The following is a 20,926-nucleotide window of genomic DNA, read 5'->3' on the forward strand; positions in this document are numbered from 1 at the left end:
CTGAACATTTCCCTTTCCTCACTGATAATCAGTAACAAGCTGATTGTCAGTGTATGTGGACAGGCAGTGAGTGGGTTCTGGCCAGCTGATTTGCTACATGCATACAAGCAGAACTGTAGAGGTGAATAGGCTCTGACCAGCTGAGTGTTGTACACTTGAGATTTCTGACAGCCTGCTTGGCACCTCAGCCTCTCCTCCCTATATTCAGTAATGATTAGTTTGCCAGAACAGAGCCTGCTTGCCACCTCAGAATTTGCCTTAAATGGTAATTATATACAGTATTTAATTTTGTTTTATATGCTTTGGTGTAAAATTTACATACACAATTAGTTTACTCGTTCAAAACATTTATTATTTATTTATTTATTTATTTATTTATTTATTTATTTATTTATTATTTATTATTTATTTATTTATTTATTTATTTATTTGTTTATTTATTTATTTATTTATTTATTTATTTATTTCATGTATTTATATGCTGCCCTTCTCCAGAAGGACTCAGGATTTTTATATTACATATAATTTAAGCTTAAACATGTTCTATTTGTGCCTGTAGATAGATCAATTATCTAATTGTAAACTCATTTTGGATTATGCCTACTGAATTAAATGTTTAGTTTTGAGTAACCACGTAAAAGCCTCTACATTAATAATCAACCTAGCAGATTTACAACTAGGACCTGGGTATTTGCAGGACCGCCTTCTGCCGCCGATAGCCTGCCACTGACCAGTACGCGCCCACAGAGAGGGACTCCTCAGGGTGCCGTCAGCCAGGCCAATGTCGGCTGGCGACCCCCAGGGGGAGGGCCTTCTCTGTGGCAGCTCCTGCCCTCTGGAATGATTTGCCCCCGGAGATACGAAGGATATCGGATCTCCGGGTCTTTCACCGTGCCCTGAAAACTTTTCTTTTCCATCAAGCAGGGCTGGCGTGAACCCCCCCCCTTTTTAGTCTTTTTTAGTTTTTTAGTTTTAAATTGTCATTGGGTTTTAATTGAATTGTTTTAAATTGGGCCAGTTATGTCATTCTTTTAACAATTTTAAATTTTGTATTGGCATGTGTTTTAGTTCTGGCTGTTCACCGCCCTGAGTCCACTAGGAGAAGGGCGGTATACAAATTGAAATAAATAAATAAATAATAATATAATAAACTATTAACAAGTACAAATCATGTCCACCCCAATATTATCTTTTCTCTTTTAAAACATATAAGAAGCAAACAGTATAAAACAATGACAGGAGATAATAAATTAAGACTAAAACCATAAGGCCAATATATTTTAAACTAGCTGTACCCGGCCACACGTTGCTGTGGCCCAGTCTTGTGGGTATAAAATATTTTTTGACCGAGTGCCAATAATTTCCCTCTGTAGCTCAGGTCACGCCTACTTTGCCTCCGTCCCACCAGTCTTTTCACTCGGTCGATTGGATTCAGACCTGAGTTGCCTTTCTCTACGTTTCTTTTTGGACTTTAACATCGCTTATCATTTGCTTTCTTGGACTTTTACCTACTTGGTGCTTGTATTGGGACAGCTGTGCGTCGTGGGATTGGCGGAGGCCTCTGGCCGGGCTGCCGTCGGTGAGTTTGCGTTCCTGGGGCTCTGGAGGTTTGTCTTTGGAAGCCTCCGAGGATAGTTTGCCGCGGGTGTAAGAGCTGGTTTCCCAGCTTGCCGGTATAACCGCCTTCACGTTCGCAGCTCTCCGCACCACAGGTGGCATCGGGGTCCCTGCCAAAGGTACGGCATACTCCGTTAGTCGGGAGGATGCTTTGCGGCAGTTGACATTTCCCGCCATTTTGCTTGTGGGTTTGGCAGCGGCAGCGCTGAGGGGAAAAGACCCGACTCGCGCCTGTCATTGGGTTGCTGCGACGTTAAAGTCCAAAAAGAAACATAGAGAAAGGCAACTCAGGTCTGAATACAATCGACCGAGTGAAAAGACTGGTGGGACGGAGGCAAAGTAGGCGTGACCTGAGCTACAGAGGGAAATTATTGGCACTTGGTCAAAAAATATTGTATAGCCACAAGACTGAGCCACAGCAACGCATGGCCAGATACAGCTAGTCTATATAAATAAAAATAAAAACCCAATGAGAGAAATTCCTCCTCCTGCTGACCTGAGGGAGAAAGGAATCCCCCCCTCACCCCAATGTTTTAAATGGCGCCGTGTTTTTATGGAGGAAGCCAGTGACGACGATCGGGGGGGTTTCCCTGCCCAATTCAAACCCCCGCCGGTGAGTGGTTGTCGAAAGGCAGGCAGGCAGGCCTGGCATTACCTGAGGATATTGTGGGCCTCCATGCTGCGGTTTTGGTTACTGGAGCAAACCACAGCCACCTGGAGTGGCGAGGAAGGCATGGCTGGCTGGCGGGGTGCTGCTCTCTCTTCCCCCACCCCCCACGGCAAGAGAGGCAGAAAGAGTAGAGGCTGGGGAGGGGTGGGGGGCCCGACCGAGGGCCCGCGGCAACACTCCCAACAGTGGCGGGGAAAAGATGCGGGTGCTCCTCCTCCTCACAACGGCTTCCTCCTTCTCTCTTTCCCTCATGAACAAAATGGCGGCCGCGCAGACTGGAAAAGGCAGGGCCCAGCGACGTGTCAGGCTCTTCCGCCGTCCCTTCACTTCCGCCGCCCCCCCCCTCAAAACCATAGAGGGGAAGGGAACGGAACGGCTCCTCTCGTTGGTTATAGTTCCGTGAGGTAAGGATATGTGTTGGGGTTTTTTAATATTTTTTATCTCCCCCCCCCAAACTTCTTCAACCCCAGCCTGGTCTGTGAGGAGAAACGGGATTATGGGAGACGACAACTCCATGCCTCTCTAGAAGCCGTTTCCGGCCTTCCCTAAAAAAAGGAAAAGACCCGAAGGCGGGGAAACAGCACCGCCCTAACGGCTGTTGTAAACGCCACGCCGTGTGGATTATCCTTTTTTAACCGCCCGTCCGTTTCCTGAAGGCATCCTGGGATTTGTAGGCCAGCGTAGAGCATTCGGCCCATAGCAGCCTTTGCAACGCCCAGAGGAAATACATTTCCCATGACCCCTTGCTGTTATCTCAGGGGAAAGGCCAGACATGGAGTCCTGAAAAGCAGGGAGAAGATTCCTGACAGGCTTTCGTTTCAAAGTGGGACCTTCCAGAGGACCGGAGACTACACCTCCCATGCTTGTAGGTATATAAAAACACACGCGTATTCGAATGCAACATTGTGTCAAAATTTCAAAGCAATCGGTGAAGAACTTTCAGAGATTTACGATTTTGAACAAACAAACATTTACATTTTTATTTATATAGATTGTGGGATTATTTTTCAGATACAACTGAATAAACCTCATCTAGGAAATCAGCTAAAATAAATACCAGTAAGTTATCTAATAATTAGTTTTTCAGGTAACTTAAAAGATTTAGCTGATCTTCCAGCATAACATATTTTGGCTGAGTTTTCAGCATATTCTCCTCCATAACTATTATTTGGCTGATTTACAGCATTTTCTCTTATTTTGGTGATTACCAGCATGCTTTATTTGGGCTGATTTCCAGCATTCTCCTCCATAGCGCCACCTATTATTTGGCTGATTTCCAGCATTACTTATTTTAGCTGAGTTTTCAGCATAATCTCCTCCATAACTCCAACTATTATTTGGCTGATTACCAGCATTTTCCATTGTTTTGGCTGATTTCCAGCATGCTTTATTTTGGCTGATTAACAGCATTCTCCATAACTCCACCTATTATTTGGCTGATTTCCAGCATTACATTATTTTGGCTGAGTTTTCAGCTTATTCTCCTCCTTAACTCCAACTACTATTCTGCTAATTTATTTTAAAAATTTCTTCTTCAATATGTTGTCTATTAATCCACTGTTTCCAACTATACTCTTCCTGGGTGTATCCCCATCTATTTCTTAATATTAATCATTTCCAACATGTGTTAAATTCAATCTCAATTATGACTTCCATCTGTGTACCTTAGTATATCATCTATAATCATTAACAATTAATCATAATTATCATCCACCACTTTATCAATTTAAAACTAAAATATGTTACATCTAATTATGCTTTTATGAAAATATCACTTTTAGTCACCTTAACTTCCCACTCCTATTTTAATTATCTTTTATTTTTAATTTTCTATCTTTATTTTACCATAAGCACTTGTTTTTATTTAAAGCTCACTTAAACCTTGAACCATTTAAACAATTAAGCGTTCAAACATTGCTATCTAGTTTATCTATTTTGCTTCTTCATTTCCTTATCTGTCCATAAGCATTTCAATTCAAAGTCAATACTTCCATGCTTATAACTCTGCATATCCTTTTTAATTCTATTGTAGAATCTGTTTCCAGTAAAATCCATCAGCTTCTCCACTTCCATTCCTGCGCCAAGCTTTTGTTGCTGCGCCAGTTAGTTAAAAGTTTATTAGTCATTGTGTTTCTTCTTTCTTTATAGAGCCATTAGAAGACAGAATAGGAATCTCTAAAGTTCAAAAAACCATAGTTCTTTTCAAAGTAATCCACAATATGTAACAAGTCAAATAGGTTCTTTTCAGGAAAAAAAACAAGTTTCCGCAATCAACACTTTCACTTAGTCACAGCTTCAAACGCCATTTTGAAACATTTATGTAGCAATCTGTTTAATCTCTTTGTCTGGCTTTTAAAGATGACAAATCCTTAATTATCGCTTTTCTCTTTTCCAAAAGTCAAATCCATTTCAGTTTTAACAAGAAAATTCGAATATCCAACTCTATTTGGTTAATAAACAATTCATTCCAAATCTATCAATTTTTTTTAAATTTTTATTTATTTCTTTACAAACAAAATATATAACAACATATAGATCGTGGTGAGAACCTTACACAATACATTCTTTTCAGTCCAAATATACAAATAAGAAATAAAAGCTACGCTAACCTTATCCTCTTTTTATTCTATTATTTAGCCAATCTATCAATGTTAAAGTAAAATTCTTAAAGGGTCTTCAATTCCTTTCCTTATTTTACAAAATCTTCAAGCCCCTCAGATCTTCAGCCGCTGGTAAGGCTGGGGGTCTTATTTGTAAATATCCTTATTCACACATTGTTTCTCGCCTGGGTTGGTGTCACTCACCCGGCTCCAAAGCACATCATCCTTTCTTCCTTCCTCCTGCACATTGCTTGTCCCGATTTGTCGCAGTCTCGAGGCAGCCACCATGGCTGTCGTCCTCCGCCGCTGACTTAGAGGGTTGCCTCCGGCCTCCGAGGAACTTGCCTGTTCCTCTCTGTCGCCCAAGGGGTCCCTCTCTTTCCCCTGTACCTTCAGGGCAGGGTAGGTCTGCAGACTTGTCAGTGGCAGTTTGCCAGTCGGTGTTTTTCCCTGACTGCATCGCCACAACGCCAAACCGGCGTCGAGCTTTGTTTTAGTAGATTAAGATGTATGATGAGATAATAGAAAGATTTAAATTAAGATGTTGAAATTTATGTTAAAATTATCTGTTTTCATTTGTTAAACTAGTATAGCCATCTGTGACCGGACCAAGACTTCATTTTTGAGAAAATTTTTCTTTTTTATGTTTATGTTGGAAAAAATAAAAAAAAATTAGAAAAAAAGATTTAGCTGATCTTCATCCTGACAAAGAGTCCTATCACTGCAAATACACTGGCTATGATTGTTTCTAAAGGTTTCTTAAAATGTGAGTGATATTTATTTATTTATTTATTTATTTATTTATTTATTATATTTCTATACCGCCTTTCTCCCGTAGGACTCAAGGCGGTGTACAGTCAAGAAAAATATAGACTTCCGGTTTCCTTGTCTTCGGCGACGGCGGCGCTCTTTGAAGCTCCGCCAGCCCCGCCGCCTGTAGAGCCGCTTCGCGATTGAGAAGCGGCTCGAAAACTTCAAAATCCTGAGGATTGTTGGAGGAGAGATAGCAGGGCACAGGTCGAGCCCCTGTAACCCCCCAGGGAATCGTTTCTGGGGAGGAAACAGGCGTGGCTCCCTTCCAACCTGCTGAGACTCCGGGCGGCGTGGGACGATTCTGCTTCTGCAGAACAAGCCGGTTGCAGGAAACTTAAAGCGAAAGAACCAGTTTTAATAAACAGCGAAACTACCTGAATCCTGAAATTTGGAAACGCAAGTATTAGCACTTTGTTGACTTTTCAATCTGAGAAAATGCGAATGAGTGAAAGTGCTTTGAAAAAACATGGCGCCTAGCTTCAGAGTTAACGAGCCAGCGAGTGTGGATTGGTGAAGTTACTTTGTTTTGCTACAAAGTTTCCAAGTTGCTACTAAGCTGCCTTGCTTGTTATAAGAGAAATAACTGGAAAATTTTTTCCCTTTTCAATATTGGACTTTGCTTTATTTTAACCCTTGTTTGATTAAATCTGGGGGACTTTTTTAGAAGTCTTTGTGCAGGAGGGAAAGGAAAAGGAACTTCCCTCTTTAGAAAAACTAGATCATGAGCCAGGATGGCTTCAAAGAAGCAGGAAGGGAAGGCATTAGGGGGGGGATCCCCCACACACAAACATCAAACGCAACTTCCCCCTGCTCAACAGCTACAAACCCAGAAAAAAGAATTTGATGTGGGAGATTTAAAAGAATTGATTTCTAAAACTCTGGATGACAAATTTCAAAAATCTCAACAGGGGATAGATGATAAACTTCAAAAATCACATCAGGAATTTATGCAGGAAATTAATGAAGTTAAAGACATGGTGAAACAGAATCAAAATAAGGTGACCAAAAAAATATCAGAAGTGGCGTCTGGCCTGGCAGAATTTATTGGGAAAGTTGATTTTAAAGTTGAAGAATTCAAATCAGAAGTTAATGTTAAGATGAAAGACAATGATTATAAAATTGATGAAGTTGACAATAAAATGCAGAGAATTGAAGATGAGATTGTTATGATACAATTCCGGGCGATGGAATTTGCCATACGGCTTCGGGGAATTCGAGAGGAGGAGAGACAGGACTTGAGACAGGTTTGCTCTGAAGCCTTGGCTAAGATTTTACAAGCTAATCCTGATTTGGTATTTCATAAAATAGATAAAATTTACAGAGTGAACTCTTGGGTGGCCAGACAAAGACAATTGCCTAGAGATGTGGTCATATACTTTACTGAGAGAGAAATTAGAAATGATATCCTGCAAAAATCTTTTCACACTTCTGTACAAGTGGGGGGCTCACGACTTGAAATTTTTAAAGAATTACCTCCCAAAATGCTGAAAGCTAGAAAAGAATTTGGTTTTCTTGTTAAGGAATTGAAAAATTTACAGATACCCTTCCGGTGGGACGCACCAGCTGGGATAATTTTTAGATATAAGGGAGAAGGATATCGGTTGAATACCGTGGAGAAGGCACAACACTTTTACAGTACTATTCTTAAGGAAAGAACACCATCTCCACGTACATCTACAGTTTTGGAGATTAAGGAGAGTGAAGAGAGGCAATTGAAAGAACAGTCTAAGCAGGAATTAGAAAACGTGCAAGGTGCAGAAGGAGGTTTTCTGAGTGAGCCCTTGTTGGATTCTTCTCCAATTTTGGATTTGATTCAGTTGACAGAAGTTAAAGATCAACGTATAACTAGAGCCCAATCCAAGCTACTTAAACAACAGCAACAACAACAACAGGAAAGACAAGACAAGAAGGCAGTTAAGAGTACCGTACAAGAGAGTGGAGCTATGGGAGGAGCGAGATCGAAGCTCTCGGATGAACTTCAAATATTTTGCTCTGTGCTCCAGAAAGAGGCTGATGACCTTTAAGTGTCTATCTTGGAATGTCAATGGGTTGAATTCAGCACAGAAAAGGAAGAAATTATTTACATATTTGAAACAATTTAATAATGATATAATATGTTTACAAGAAACGCATATCACAACTCAAGATCAAAAATATTTGATAAACTCAAAACTAGGAGCACATTATATATCTTCAACTTCGCAGAAAAAGAATGGTGTGGTTATTTATGTAAATAAAAAATTAACAGCGAAAGTTATAGAAGCAGATCAAGATGGTAGGTTTGTAGCAATTGAATTGCTCACAGCAAATGGTCAAATTCTTTTGATTGGAATCTATGCTCCCAACCAACAACAGGATTATTTTTATAAGATGTTACATACTAAAATATTGCAATGGGACTATAGATCTATTTTAATTATGGGAGACTGGAATGGAGTAATTGATTCTAAACTAGATAAAAAGAGCTTGGCAAAGTCTAGAATTAGACTACCACAGACTTTTTTTGATATGAAAGAAGATATGGAATTAAAAGATGTTTGGAGAATACATAATCCAAATGAATTGGACTACACTTTTTTCTCGGATAGACATAGATCTTTTTCTAGGATTGATTTTATCCTGTTGTCAAATGATTTACTTGTTAAGACAAAAAGAACAAAGATTTTTCCAAGAACTCTGACTGACCATAGCCCTGTATGAATAGAAATTGAGATGGATAAGGTTGAGAGACGTTCTTGGAGATTAAATGAGAACTTGTTTAGATATGAAAAAAATACAATAGAACTTAAAAAGCATTTGAAAGAATTTTTTGAAATAAATTTGAATAAAGGTACCCCAATTGAAATTGTTTGGGATGCAAGTAAAGCTTATATGAGAGGGGTACTCATCTACATGAATTCTAAACATAGACTGTTCCGACAAAAGAAAAGATTTGAGTTGGAAATGGAAATAAAGAATAAAGAACAGTTACTCATTAAAAATCCAACAGATGAAAGAATACGAAATGCTATAAAACTTTTGAAAGACCAATTTCAAATGCTTATGGCGGAACAAGTTGCAACAAGTTTACAATACGCGAAGCATAATACATTTTGCAACGCTAACAAACCGGGCAGATGGTTGGCTTACACATTGAGGAAAAAACAAAGTATACGGACTATTGATAGTATTGATATTGGAGGGAAAGAAATCTTTCAACAAAAACTAATTAAAGAAGCTTTTGTGGATTATTATACTAAACTATATGCTAAAGAAGAGGTGCAGAATGGACTTATAGAAAAATATTTAAAGGATAAGAGAGTTACAAAAATTACTGATCAACAAAAGGAAAGAATGAATTATCCTATAACAGAGGAGGAGATAACAGCAGCAATTAAACAGCTAAAAACAGCCAAAGCTCCTGGCACGGATGGTTTGACCGCAGTGTATTACAAAACTTTACAAGCTGAAATGGTGGGACAACTTAGAGATTTATTCTGCAATATTCAACAAGGGGGCAAAATACCCCCATCTTGGACAACTGCTTATATATCTTTGATACCAAAAGAACAAGTTGGTCCTAAAAAACCAGAGAACTACAGACCAATATCTCTTTTGAACACAGACTATAAAATTTATGCGAAGGTATTAGCCAACAGGTTGATGCCAGTAATCCAAAAGGTGATTCATGCGGACCAAGCGGGATTTATTGAGGGCAGATATATGAAGGACAATGTAAGGCAAGTAATAGACTTATTGGAATATCTTGACAAGAATAAACAGATCTCTGCAGTGCTGGTTTTTTTGGATGCGGAGAAGGCCTTTGATAGAGTGGATTGGAATTTTCTACTAAAGACTTTAAAAAAGATGGGCTTTGGGGACCAATTTATACAGGCGATCTCAGCAATTTATCAAGAGCAAAAAGCACAGATTATTATTAATGGAAGTTTGACGACAGAGTTTAAAATTGAAAAAGGAACAAGACAGGGATGTCCGTTGTCCCCACTTTTATTTATTTTAACATTGGAAGTCTTGCTAAATACAATACGGGACTCAAAAATTTTGAAAGGCATAATGATAAGGCAAGAGGATTATAGAATAAAGGCATTTGCAGATGATCTGGTGGTTACCCTATCACAACCAATGGAATCAATAATCCTGATGAACGACATTATACAAGACTATGGTAGAGTTTCAGGTTTTAGACTGAATTCAAAAAAGACTAAAATGATAGTCAAAAATATGACACAAGATCGTAAACATGAGCTTGAAAGGAGGGCAGGTTTTGAAATTGTACCTAAGGTAAAATATCTTGGAGTTCAGGTTGCAGAATCAAATATGAAATTGTTTCAAAATAACTATGAGGTGTTGTGGCGAGAGGTTCAGAAAGACATGGAGACTTGGAAAAAGCTGCAACTGTCTTTACTTGGAAGAATAGCAGCAGTTAAGATGAATATTTTGCCAAGATTTCTGTTTTTGTTTCAAATGATTCCGGTGCTTAAAAGTGATAAACAACTGAAAGTTTGGCAAACTGGACTTAATAAGTTTGTCTGGAACGAGAAAAAGCCGAGAGTGAAATTGAAAATTATGCAAGATGTTCCAGAAAGAGGAGGCCTTAAACTTCCAAGCCTACAGTTATATTATGATGCAGCAGCTTTAACCTTAACAAGTGATTGGTTTGGAAGTAAAAAGGCTGGAATATTGAATGCAGAAAGTTTTGATCTTGAATTTGGATGGCATGCTTACCTATTTTATGATGACAAAGTTGATAAAGTATTTAAAAGTCATATACTTAGAGACTCTTTGATGAGAGTTTGGAAGAAGCACCGACTCAAATGGGATTATAAAATACCGCTATGGCTGGATCTTGGTCATACCTTGTGGAATACAAATATAATGTCACTCAGGGGGTTTTTATACAAAGAGGTTCTTTTTACAGATGCGGGCAGATGGCAGCTGAAGACATTGCAGACACTGTTGGACGAAGGGATTAATTTAACCTGGTTACAATATAATCAATTACAATTGAGATGGAAAGAGGACCAAAAAACTGGTATTATGTTGCATGAGGAAGAATTGGTTAGACATATAAGAGAGAAAGGTCCAATGCATATTAAAAGGCTTTATAATGTTTTGCTAGAAAGGGATTCAGAAACTGAATTAGTTAAAGATTGCATGATTAAGTGGGCACAAAATTTTGAAGAACCAGTGATGTTGGAAACATGGGAAAAAATTTGGGTTCAGAATGTTAAATTTACACAGTCGCAGAATCTGAGGGAAAATTTTTATAAAATGTTTTATAGATGGCATTTAGATCCTAAAAAGTTGTCATGTATGTACCCTAATGTTCAGCCAAAATGTTGGAGATGCGAATGCTTGGATGCTACGTATTATCATGTTTGGTGGACCTGTAGGAAAGTTAAGGCTTTTTGGATAAAAATAAGGTGGGTCATGCAGAATGTTTTGAAGAAAAAAATTCAATTTTCTCCACAATTGTTTTTATTGGGTATAGTTAAGGGTTTTACACGGGGTGAAATAAAATTAATATTGCATATGATAACAGCAGCAAGATTGTTGATAGGTAAATATTGGAAGAATGAAGCTTTGCCTACTATCGAGGAATGGACTTTGAAGATGGCCAGTTTTGCAGAGATGGCGAAGATTTCAGCATATTTAAAAGATTGTTCACAAGAGACTTATGAATGGGAATGGAAAAGGTGGATAGAATATGTTCAGAACAAATACCAAACTAGAAAGTATCAAATAGCCTTTATTTGAAAATAATGTATTAGAAATATCTTAATGTAAAGAGACAAAGAGGGAAAATTATATAGGGGGAGGGACGGGTTCAGGTATATATATCAGTGTTATTAGTTATGAGTACATAATAGGGAAGTCTGGGGGGGGAGGGTTAGGGAGGGTTAGGGAGGACGGGAAGTTTGGGGAGGGAGGTGGGGGGGTGAAAAAAGGGGTGAAAATGTAATTGTAAAACTTTTGCAATAAAAAAAAAAAAGAAAAATATAGACACACAAACATCATAAAATTGCTAATTAAAATTATTACTTAGTTTGGTCAATTAAATAAAACCCAGAATTAGATAACATTTAAAAAATTCATTCACATGTTCATATGTTTAGCCCCGCCTGTTGGAACATCAGGGTCTTGAGGGCACAGCGGAAAGCACGGAGATCAGGGATATTCCGTATCTCCGGGGGCAGTTCATTCCAAAGGGTTGGAGTCCTCAGAGAAGGCCCTCCCCCTGGGAGTTGCCAGTCGGCATAATTTGACTGACGGTATCCTGAGTAGTCCCTCCCTGTGAGAACGAACTGGTCGGTGGGAGGCTATTGGTGGCAAAAGACGGTCTCGTAGGTACCCAGGTCCTAAGCCATGGAGCGCTTTGAAGGTGATAACTAACACCTTGAATCGCACCCGGAAGACCACCGGGAGCCAGTGCAGCTCGCGTAGGAGAGGTGTTACATGGGCGTAACGAGCTGTGCCCATAATCACCCGCGCGGCTACATTCTGGACCAGTTGGAGCCTCCGGGTGCTTTTCAAGGGGAGCCCCATGTAGAGAGCATTACAGTAGTCCATACGGGAGGTAACTAGGGCATGAGTGACCGTGCGCAAGGTGTCCCGATCCAGAAAGGGACGCAACATGATTTGATATAATCATGTACTTGTTGCCAACCCTATTGACTCTAAGCATTTGTTTAGTCAAATTAATTAATTAAAGCTACAAAAGTGCATATAGTCAAAGCTATGGTTTTCCCAGTTTCAGTGTATGGCTATGAAAGTTGGACCATAAGAAAGGCTGAGCGCCAAAGAATTGAGCCCTTTGAACTATGGTGCTGGAGAAGACTCCTGTGAGTCCCTTGAACTGCAAGGTGATCAAACCGGTCAGTCCTAGAGGAGATCAACCCTGACTGCTATTTAGAAGGCCAGATCCTGAACCCGAAACTCAAATACTTTGGCCACCTAATGAGAAGGAAGGACTCACTAGAGAAGAGTCTAATGCTGGGAAAGATTGAAGGCAAAAGAAGAATGGGACAACAGAGCACGAGGTGGCTGGATGGAGTCACTGAAGCAGTAGGCGTGAGCTTAAATGGACTCCAGAGGATGGTAGGACAGGAAAGCCTGGAGGAACGCTGTCCATGGGGTTGCAATGGGTCGGACACGACTTCGCAACTAACAACAACAAAATTTAAAATATCAATATAAAAATTCCTCAAAATCTGACTAAAATAGTAGTTTTAAATTGGCTCCTAAACATTAAGGCCAGCCTTATTCAATGACAATTAATCCATAATATAACCCTAGAATCTGTAGCAGAAATCACAGGCTGTTCTAATACGTACCTTAAATTGGGCTCAAAAAGCAACTGCTAACCAGTGCAATTGTTGAAGTTCCTCCCCACCAGTTCCTCCCAGTTCGGCCCGGTTCCACCGACCCAGTAGCAGTGACGATATGACATCACTGAACCGGTTCTGCCCCCCCCGCCCCCCCACGTTATTCTTATCTTTTATTTGGCCCCACCCCCAATCTATTGCTGCCTCCTGAGTCCCAGCTGATGGGCTATAAAGAAAAAAACTGTTTAAACTCTTGCCGCGGAGCTTCAAAGGGCCGCCCTACAGCTGATAAGTGGTAAAAGGCAGTTTGGTGGTAGACCTCCAAAAACAAATGAGTAGACTGGTGCCTGCAAAAATACATGAGTAGACCGGTGCCTGCAAAAATACATGAGTAGACCGGTGCCTGCAAAAATAAATGTGTAGACCAGTGCTTGCAAAAATACATGAGTAGACCAGTGCCTACAAAAATAAATGGGTAGACCAATGCCTGCAAAAATAAATGAGTAGACCGGTACAGCTCTGGAAGCAGTTAAAAGCCTGGTAGACCAGTACCTCTGGTAAATCCTAAAGAATTGTCACATGACCATCAAGCCATGCCCACAAAATAAGCCACACCCACAGAACTGGTAGTAAAAAAATTTAGAACCCACCCCTGCTCCCCACTTATGTATCACATTCTGAGCCAATGGCAATTTGCAAAGTGTTTGCTGAGTCCCACTCCGGGGCTCACCATACCTTGGGGGGAGGGGGAAGGGCACAAAGCCATTTCTTTTGCTGTTGGGTGTTGTGAGAGGAGCTGCAGGGACACATGCTGGGACAGCACCGACCAGCCACTCGTCAGCTGAGCGTCCTTCGGCAGTGGCGGTGACGGTGGGGCACATTGAGGCAGCACTGGCCAGCCATCTAGCAGCGGCAGTAGGAAGCATGAAGACCATGGCTACTGCAGCACTGCCAGATGTCTAGGCCCAGAGCAATGTGGCCACCTGTCAGCTGTTCGCCCTGCGATTGTCCACATGTTTCCGTGCATCCATCCCTGCAGTCCAGGACTCTACCGGTGGCCTCAGGCCCGCACCCGGGTGTCAGCCACAGACAGCTGGATGCTGGGTGGCCAGCAGGTGTGGCTGGATGATCAGCGGGCGTGGCCCTGAGCCATAAAACACGCTGGGAAGCGAGAGCTTCCAGAGCTGACTTTGCATCGCTTTGTGTGTTATACTCAATGTGTACCAAGGCTCCGGCCCATGAGTGAGAAGTAAAACCTGTATTCTTGAGTTGCTGAGTTTCCTGTATGTGTTTGCTTGACTCCTCCCTGGTCTGGGCCTGGACCGTTTGAGAGTATTTCCAAGGGCTGTGCCATGAAAAGCAAATGCAGTACTTCAACCTTGAGACTACCAATAGTCTTTTTTAAAAAATTGAACACATCTACAAAGTAAATATGCCCTCTTACTATGGTGGCCATTGGTGAACAATTTTATTAAAGACTACTTTAGAAACTATGAGAAACTTCCTCATTTTTATAGTATCTGTTCAAGAGAACAGTAGGTGTTATTCTTTTGTTTTGCTTTCAAGATTATCCTAATTTGTCAGTTAAATCACTATTATTTCAAGTGGTCAGGCCCAAATACTCTGAGATAAAGAATAAAACTGAACCGTACAAAAGAGTTTGTTCCACTATTCCATAAAATTCTGGGATAAAGGGCTTTTTTTATAACAAATTTTAGTCAAATTTACAGGATAGGTGTTACTCTCAATTCTATTGAAGGTTGTCGAGAGTGTGGTGGCGAGGCAACTTCCTCGATTCCTGGATGAAGCTGTCTATCTAGATCCGTGCCAGTCAGGCTTCAGGGCGGGTTACAGCACGGAAACGGCATTGATTGCATTGGTTGATGATTTCTGGAGGGCTCGGGACAGGGGTTGCTCCTCTGTTCTGGTCCTCCTAGACCTCTCAGCGGCTTTTGATACCATCGATCATGGTATCATGCTGCGTCGGCTAGAGGGGTTGGGAGTGGGAGGCACCGTTTTATGGTGGTTCTCCTCCTTCCTCTCTGACCGTACGCAGTCTGTGTTGATGGGAGGGCAGAGGTTGATCTCGAGGTTCCTCACTTGTGGGGTGCCGCAGGGATGTTCCCTCACCCCTTCTGTTTAACATTTATGTGAAGCCGCTGGGCGAGATCATCCGTGGCTTTGGGGTGAAGTGTAAACTGTATGCTGATGACACACAGTTGTACATTTCAACCCCAGGCCACCCCAATGATGCTCTTGACGTGATGTCCCGTTGCCTGAAGGCCGTGCGGATCTGGACGGGGAGGAACAGGCTCAGACTCAATCCCTCCAAGACTGAGTGGCTGTGGTTCCCGGCGTCCCGATATAGCCAGCTTACACCATCACTGACTATTGGGGATGAGATCTTACCCCCCTCAGAGAGGGCTTGCAACTTGGGCATCCTCCTGGACTCACGACTGTCTTTGGATGATCATATGACGGCCGTGGCCAGGGGGGCTTTTTATCAGGTTCGCCTGATTTCCCAGTTGCGCCCCTTTCTGGATCGGGACGCCTTGCGCACAGTCACTCACGCCCTTGTCACTTCCCGTCTGGACTATTGTAACGCTCTCTACATGAGGCTCCCCTTGAGAAGCACCCGGAGGCTCCAACTGGTCCAGAATGCAGCCGCGCAAGTAATAATGGGGGCGACCCGTCACTCCCATGTAACACCCCTCTTGTGCGAGCTGCACTGGTTCCCGGTGGTCTTCCGGGTGCGCTTCAAGGTTGTTGGTTACCATCTTTAAAGCGCTCCATGGCTTAGGACCTGGCTATCTACAAGACCGCATTCTGCCACTGATTGCCTACCACCGACCAGTACGCGCCCACAGAGAGGGCCTCCTCAGGGTGCCGTCAGCCAAACAATGTAGACTGGCAACCCCCAGGGTGAGAGCCTTCTCTGTGGGGGCCCCTGCCCTCTGGAATGCATTACCCCCAGACATACGAAGGATCCCGGACCTCCGCGCCTTCCGTCGTGCAGTGAAGATCCTGTTATTCCAGTAAGCCGCTCTGATGGGATAAATGATTTTAATTTGGTCTTAATGGGATTTTAAAATTGGTTTTAAAATGAGAGTTTTAAATTCGGCCCATGATTTAATTATTTTAATCTGCTCTTAAATTCTATTTTTGTACATTGTTTTTATTATGGCTGTTCACCGCCCTGAGTCCTTCGGGAGAAGGGCGGTATATAAATAAAATAAATTAAATAAATAAATAAATAAATATTGACAGCTAAGATAAACCAAAGAGGATTGTCATAATGAAATCTGAACCCCTATCTTGAACTCTAATCTTATATACATGTATTTTTGAAACCCAATAATTTTATATACATGTTCTTGAATCAAGTTTTTATATTCCGAGCAAATCTCTTTCCAGAGATTTTTGCATCATTACTTCTTTTCAGAAAGAGTACCAGCACTCTGATTTTGCCACCCATAAAAGAACCTCCTACTATAATTAGCCAATTAGTTCTTTTAAAAAGGTTCACCAATTGCGGTTAGTACCACTCTTTACAAAAAAAAGAAACGTGTGCTTTAGAGTAAGGCACTTCATAGGACGAAAATCACTTAACATTGAAATGTGAAGTCCTTCTGCTTAATTCTGATCGGAAATTCTCAACTATATCGCCCTCCTTGCCTTCAAAGCTAATGGAGTTGTTTTTCTTTTACAATTTTCCACATTACACGAGAGGAAGCGCAGCCCCCTTCCTCCCCCGCAGACTGAGGGCCCACCGTCCTCCTCCTTTGCCTAGCCTTCAGTCCCAGGACCGAGAGAAGAAAGGTGGGCGGTGCCCAGGCCCAAATCCCTTCCAAAGCCATCGGGAGCCAAGACAAAAGGGCGAACCCAGCCCTGAATTCCGTTCTTTCTCATCCCGCGGTGAAGATCCGCTCTCTGCGGAGTGAAGGGGGCGAGTTAAGACCCGAATCTTATTACCTTCCCGGTATTTCTTGCGCAGGCGCCGATGAACGCTCTTCACCACCCCGGAGAGCTTCTCCTGCTGCAGTTTCCGCTCTTGTTCTCGGGGCTGAGGCAGAAACAGGATAGGAGTCCCGCACTCAACCTCCATGGTGCTAGGACTGGTACTCCGCAACCTCTCTCCTTCCGTTTCCCCAGAGGGGGGCGGTGGCCGCGGTCTCTATGACACAGCCGGCAGTGTAGGTTTGCGAATAGGAAGGGTCATGTGATCATCTGGGTTGCCTGTTGGGAAGTGTAGTCTTTACGCCTGAAAGCCTTTTGCTGCTGTTGCCTTTTTGAGTCTAAATTTCAGAGTGGACCAGCTGTATCCAAGGGTCATAGAGCCTTTTAAGATTAACACTTTTCATTGCAAGGTCCTAAACTGTAGTAAACTACGGCTCACTTCACAGACTTTGGAAGCATCTGCTTTATAAATTAGAGCAAACATACATCTTTTATTTCAGAAAAGTGATTTTAGATTTAATGTAATCATCTGTGTTATCATTTTTTGTTCTAGAATTTTCCTTTGTAAAGCAAAGCTTTTTAACCTCTGTCCCTTTTTCAGGTTTATCTTTTATTTTTTCCCAATAAAATATGGTCACTGTACTTGTAATAGCTGATAAAAGCATCTCTGCATCTTAAAAGGTGCTATCAGATCGATTCTTGGTGACCCTAGACCAGCGTTTCTCAACTTCAGTTGAAGTCCATGCATTTTAAAGTGGCCAAGATTGAGAAACACTGTTTTAGGCTAACACAAATTTGGGAAGATATTTTTGAAGAAGTAAGCATTAATACCAGCCTTTATTTGAATGCAAAGAAGCCTATTGGTGCAATAAATAGACTAATCTTGAAAATCTCAGTCTTCGTTCTTTGCTTCTGTAGGAACAAATATCCTTCTGGGTTCCGCTCCAAGTGGGGAAAAAGACACTGGAAACATGGAGACTGCTTGGAAAGATGGTTTAATGGTGGACAGGATCAGATGGTTTGAGTTCCTGAACAGAAAAGGGACGAGACGCACTGAGTCCCCGGGTTTTATGTTCTCTCTGGCTTTGAACTTCCTGGGGCCCAGAAAGAGTATTCTGATTGGTTGTCAGACTCCCAGGTCTTAGCTAGCCTTGCTGGCTGATGTAATTTTCCCAGGTGTCATGTGGTGAGTTTCTGTTGCTAGATGTGCTATTGTGTTGCAGATGATGGCCCATTGACAAAGATTGAGTTTCTGCCCCTGGCCCATTGACAAAGGGTGGGGGCAGGAAGATGGGAGCTGCTTCGTCTTTAAAACATGCTTCTCCATTTCTCATCCAGGGGAACATAATATTCTGCTTTTTTAATATTTCCCAAAATATTTCATTCCTCTAGGAAAGGGATGGGTGCTAACTTCCTACAATCCCTCCTCTTTTTTTTTTCAAAATGTGAGTTTGGAAACATGTTCGTGGCAAAAGATTAAAATAGACCAGGTCAGGGAGGCTTGATGGGTGCTTTTAATTGTTCTAGTGCAAAGGGGAAGGCATTGATAGAGGCAATAGAAAAGGATTCCTTCAGTGGCTCCCAAAAGCTTTCAACCATGAAGGTCTAGCAGCCAGGGGAAAAGTTCTGGTAAGAATTTTACAGTATCCAATTTTCCATGCCAATTGTTTCCAGATGTTTCATGTCACTTTCTGTGAGCTTCCAGTCAGGTTTCAAGCAAGCACATGTCCCAAAATTTTTCACAGCCATGGTTTACCTTTAAATCACCGGCTGCCCATTTCCAAGGGTTGGTTACTGAACCTGCCCTAGCTCTTACTTTAGTGCATCCAGGATTTGTGAGTCCAAATTGAGGTTAGTCTGTGTAATCCAGACTTTTTTTTTCTTTTTCTTTTAGTATTATTACACACAATGAGCCCTGGGACCAGTGGTGGGATTCTGGGGGTTCTAGGGGGTTCGGCTGAACCCTTTGTTAAATTGCTGGCTCGCCCCGCCCCTTGCCCCGCCCCTCCGCACTACTATTTATTCCCAATAAATGGGGCAGGCGAGCCAGCAATTTAACAAACAATTCGGTGTTTTTTGTAATTTATTGGCCCTGCAGCACACCGAACCGTTTGTTAAATTGCTGGCTCGCCCGCCCCTCGCCCCTCCCCGCCTCCCACCCATGCGGCGCCAGCCTACCATAGCCAGGGGTAGGCAATTGTGGCTCTTTTACAACCTGTGGACTTCAACTTCCAGAATTCCTGAGACAGCTTGGCTGTCTCAGGAATTCTGGGAGTTGAAGGCCACAGGTTGTAAAAGAGCCACAATTGCCCACCCCTTCCCTAGCCTGAGTTCCGCTGCCTGGGATCCACGTGGGCTGCCACGTGGTTCCCCACCGGCTCCGGACGCAAGAGAGCAGGATGGAGAAAGCAGCTTCCACGCCTTCACTCACCCTCACTCTCTGCTCTGTTGGATTGCCGGCCATTCGCTTACCCTGCCCACTCCCAATCTATTGCTGCCTCCGGAGTCCCAGCTGATGGCTAGAGGAAAAAAAAACTGCTTAAATTCTTGCTGCAGGGCTTCAAAGGGCCGCTCTATAGCCAGTGGTGCAGCCGAACCGTTTGTTAAATTGCTGGCTTGCCCCGCCCCTCCGCACCACTATTTATTGCCAATAAATAGTGGTGGGCGAGGGAGCCAGCAATTTAACAAACGGTTGGGTGTTTTTTTTGTAATTTTATTGGCCCGCGGAGCTTCAGCATAGGCTAATTAGTCCTTGCTTAGATCGGCTCCCGACCCCCAGTTGATTTGCTCTCAGCTGTTTTGCTCAGAGCTCTGCTGCTTGCTGGAGCAGATTTTTTTTCCCCTATCTATGCTGAAAAACGAAACTGAAACTGCTTTGCTGTTGCTGCAAGGTTGGAAAATTAGGCAGGCAGAATTCTTTTCTTTTTCCTCACCAAAAAAGGTAGGTGAAAACAATGGGAAATTTAGGGAAAAAGAGGAGAGTTCAGGATTTTAAAACACAAAAGAAAAAAAGCTCTATTTAACTAGGGAATTGTAATAATTGAGATACTATTAATTGTATATTTCTGAAAGCAGAAATGGTTAAGTTGTGGTTTGGAGGAATATATAGGGGAAATGATTTGGTTTATTATTATTGGTAAATATAATTAATTGATTTGTAAGAAATTGGATTGCATGGAAATAATTGGAATATTCATGTTCATATTGATTAATATACAAAAAAGGTAGTTATATAACTAATTGATTTATATTAAAATGTTGAATTTATATTAAACAACTAATATTACATAATTAACCAATGTGACGATGGATATAAAAATAGATGACAATGGGAAGGGGTATAATATAGAATAGAGGGGGAAAATTGAATTTGATTAAGATTAGAGATAAGGATGAAGGGTAATATTGGTTTTTTAAAAAAATAGATGAGGAATAAATATGGCAAAAAGGAAATATAGAAATTGTAAATTTAATTGAAATGACTAAACACTGTTTAAATTTGTGAACCGGCCAAATACTCTGTTCAAAGAAAATACATTGTATGTTTGTATGTGTGTTTCTAATTATTGTTATTTATTCATATTTGTTCTCTTTTATTCTTTAAAGTTTAATAATTCATACTTTATCTTAATATCTTTATATTTGTTTGGGGTTGGCTTTCTTCCCTTTCATCTTTTTTATTGTACAGCAATCTTTCTCCTCAAACCTACCACCTCTCTCTTTTCTTTCCTTCTTACTTTCTCTTCCTCCCCCTCTTCTTCTTCTCCCTACTTCCTCTTCCTTTCTCCTTCTCCTCCTCTCTTCCTCCCTCTCTTACCCTCTCTCCTACTCTAATTTCCCTTCCCTTCCTTCATCCCTCTCTATTGCTGTATCCTTTTATGCATATGGACTATTCAGAGGGCTGAAAAAGTTATTTCTGACTGGTCCTCGCACTTTTGACCAGT

General features: G+C 41.6%; 1 protein-coding gene across 3 annotated transcripts in view; it reads right to left on the reverse strand.

The window, feature by feature from the left end:
• Positions 1-17,343, reverse strand: part of SAMTOR (S-adenosylmethionine sensor upstream of mTORC1) — a 36,944-nt gene extending 19,601 nt beyond the window's left edge. The window contains exon 1 of one of the 3 annotated variants that reach the window (XM_034431005.3): positions 16,998-17,343. In XM_034431005.3, the coding sequence (XP_034286896.1) occupies positions 16,998-17,130 (133 nt within the window). In that variant the 5' untranslated portion in view covers positions 17,131-17,343. Of the gene's footprint in view, positions 1-1,512; positions 1,878-16,997 lie in introns of those variants that run through there. The other 2 variants (XM_087873285.1, XM_087873284.1) reach the window with 2 other exon arrangements.
• Between the last annotated feature and the right edge of the window lie 3,583 nt (positions 17,344-20,926).

The sequence above is a fragment of the Pantherophis guttatus genome, chromosome 7, assembly GCF_059756535.1.
Source record: "Pantherophis guttatus breed Tessera chromosome 7, ASM5975653v1, whole genome shotgun sequence".
Lineage (NCBI taxonomy): Eukaryota > Metazoa > Chordata > Lepidosauria > Squamata > Colubridae > Pantherophis > Pantherophis guttatus.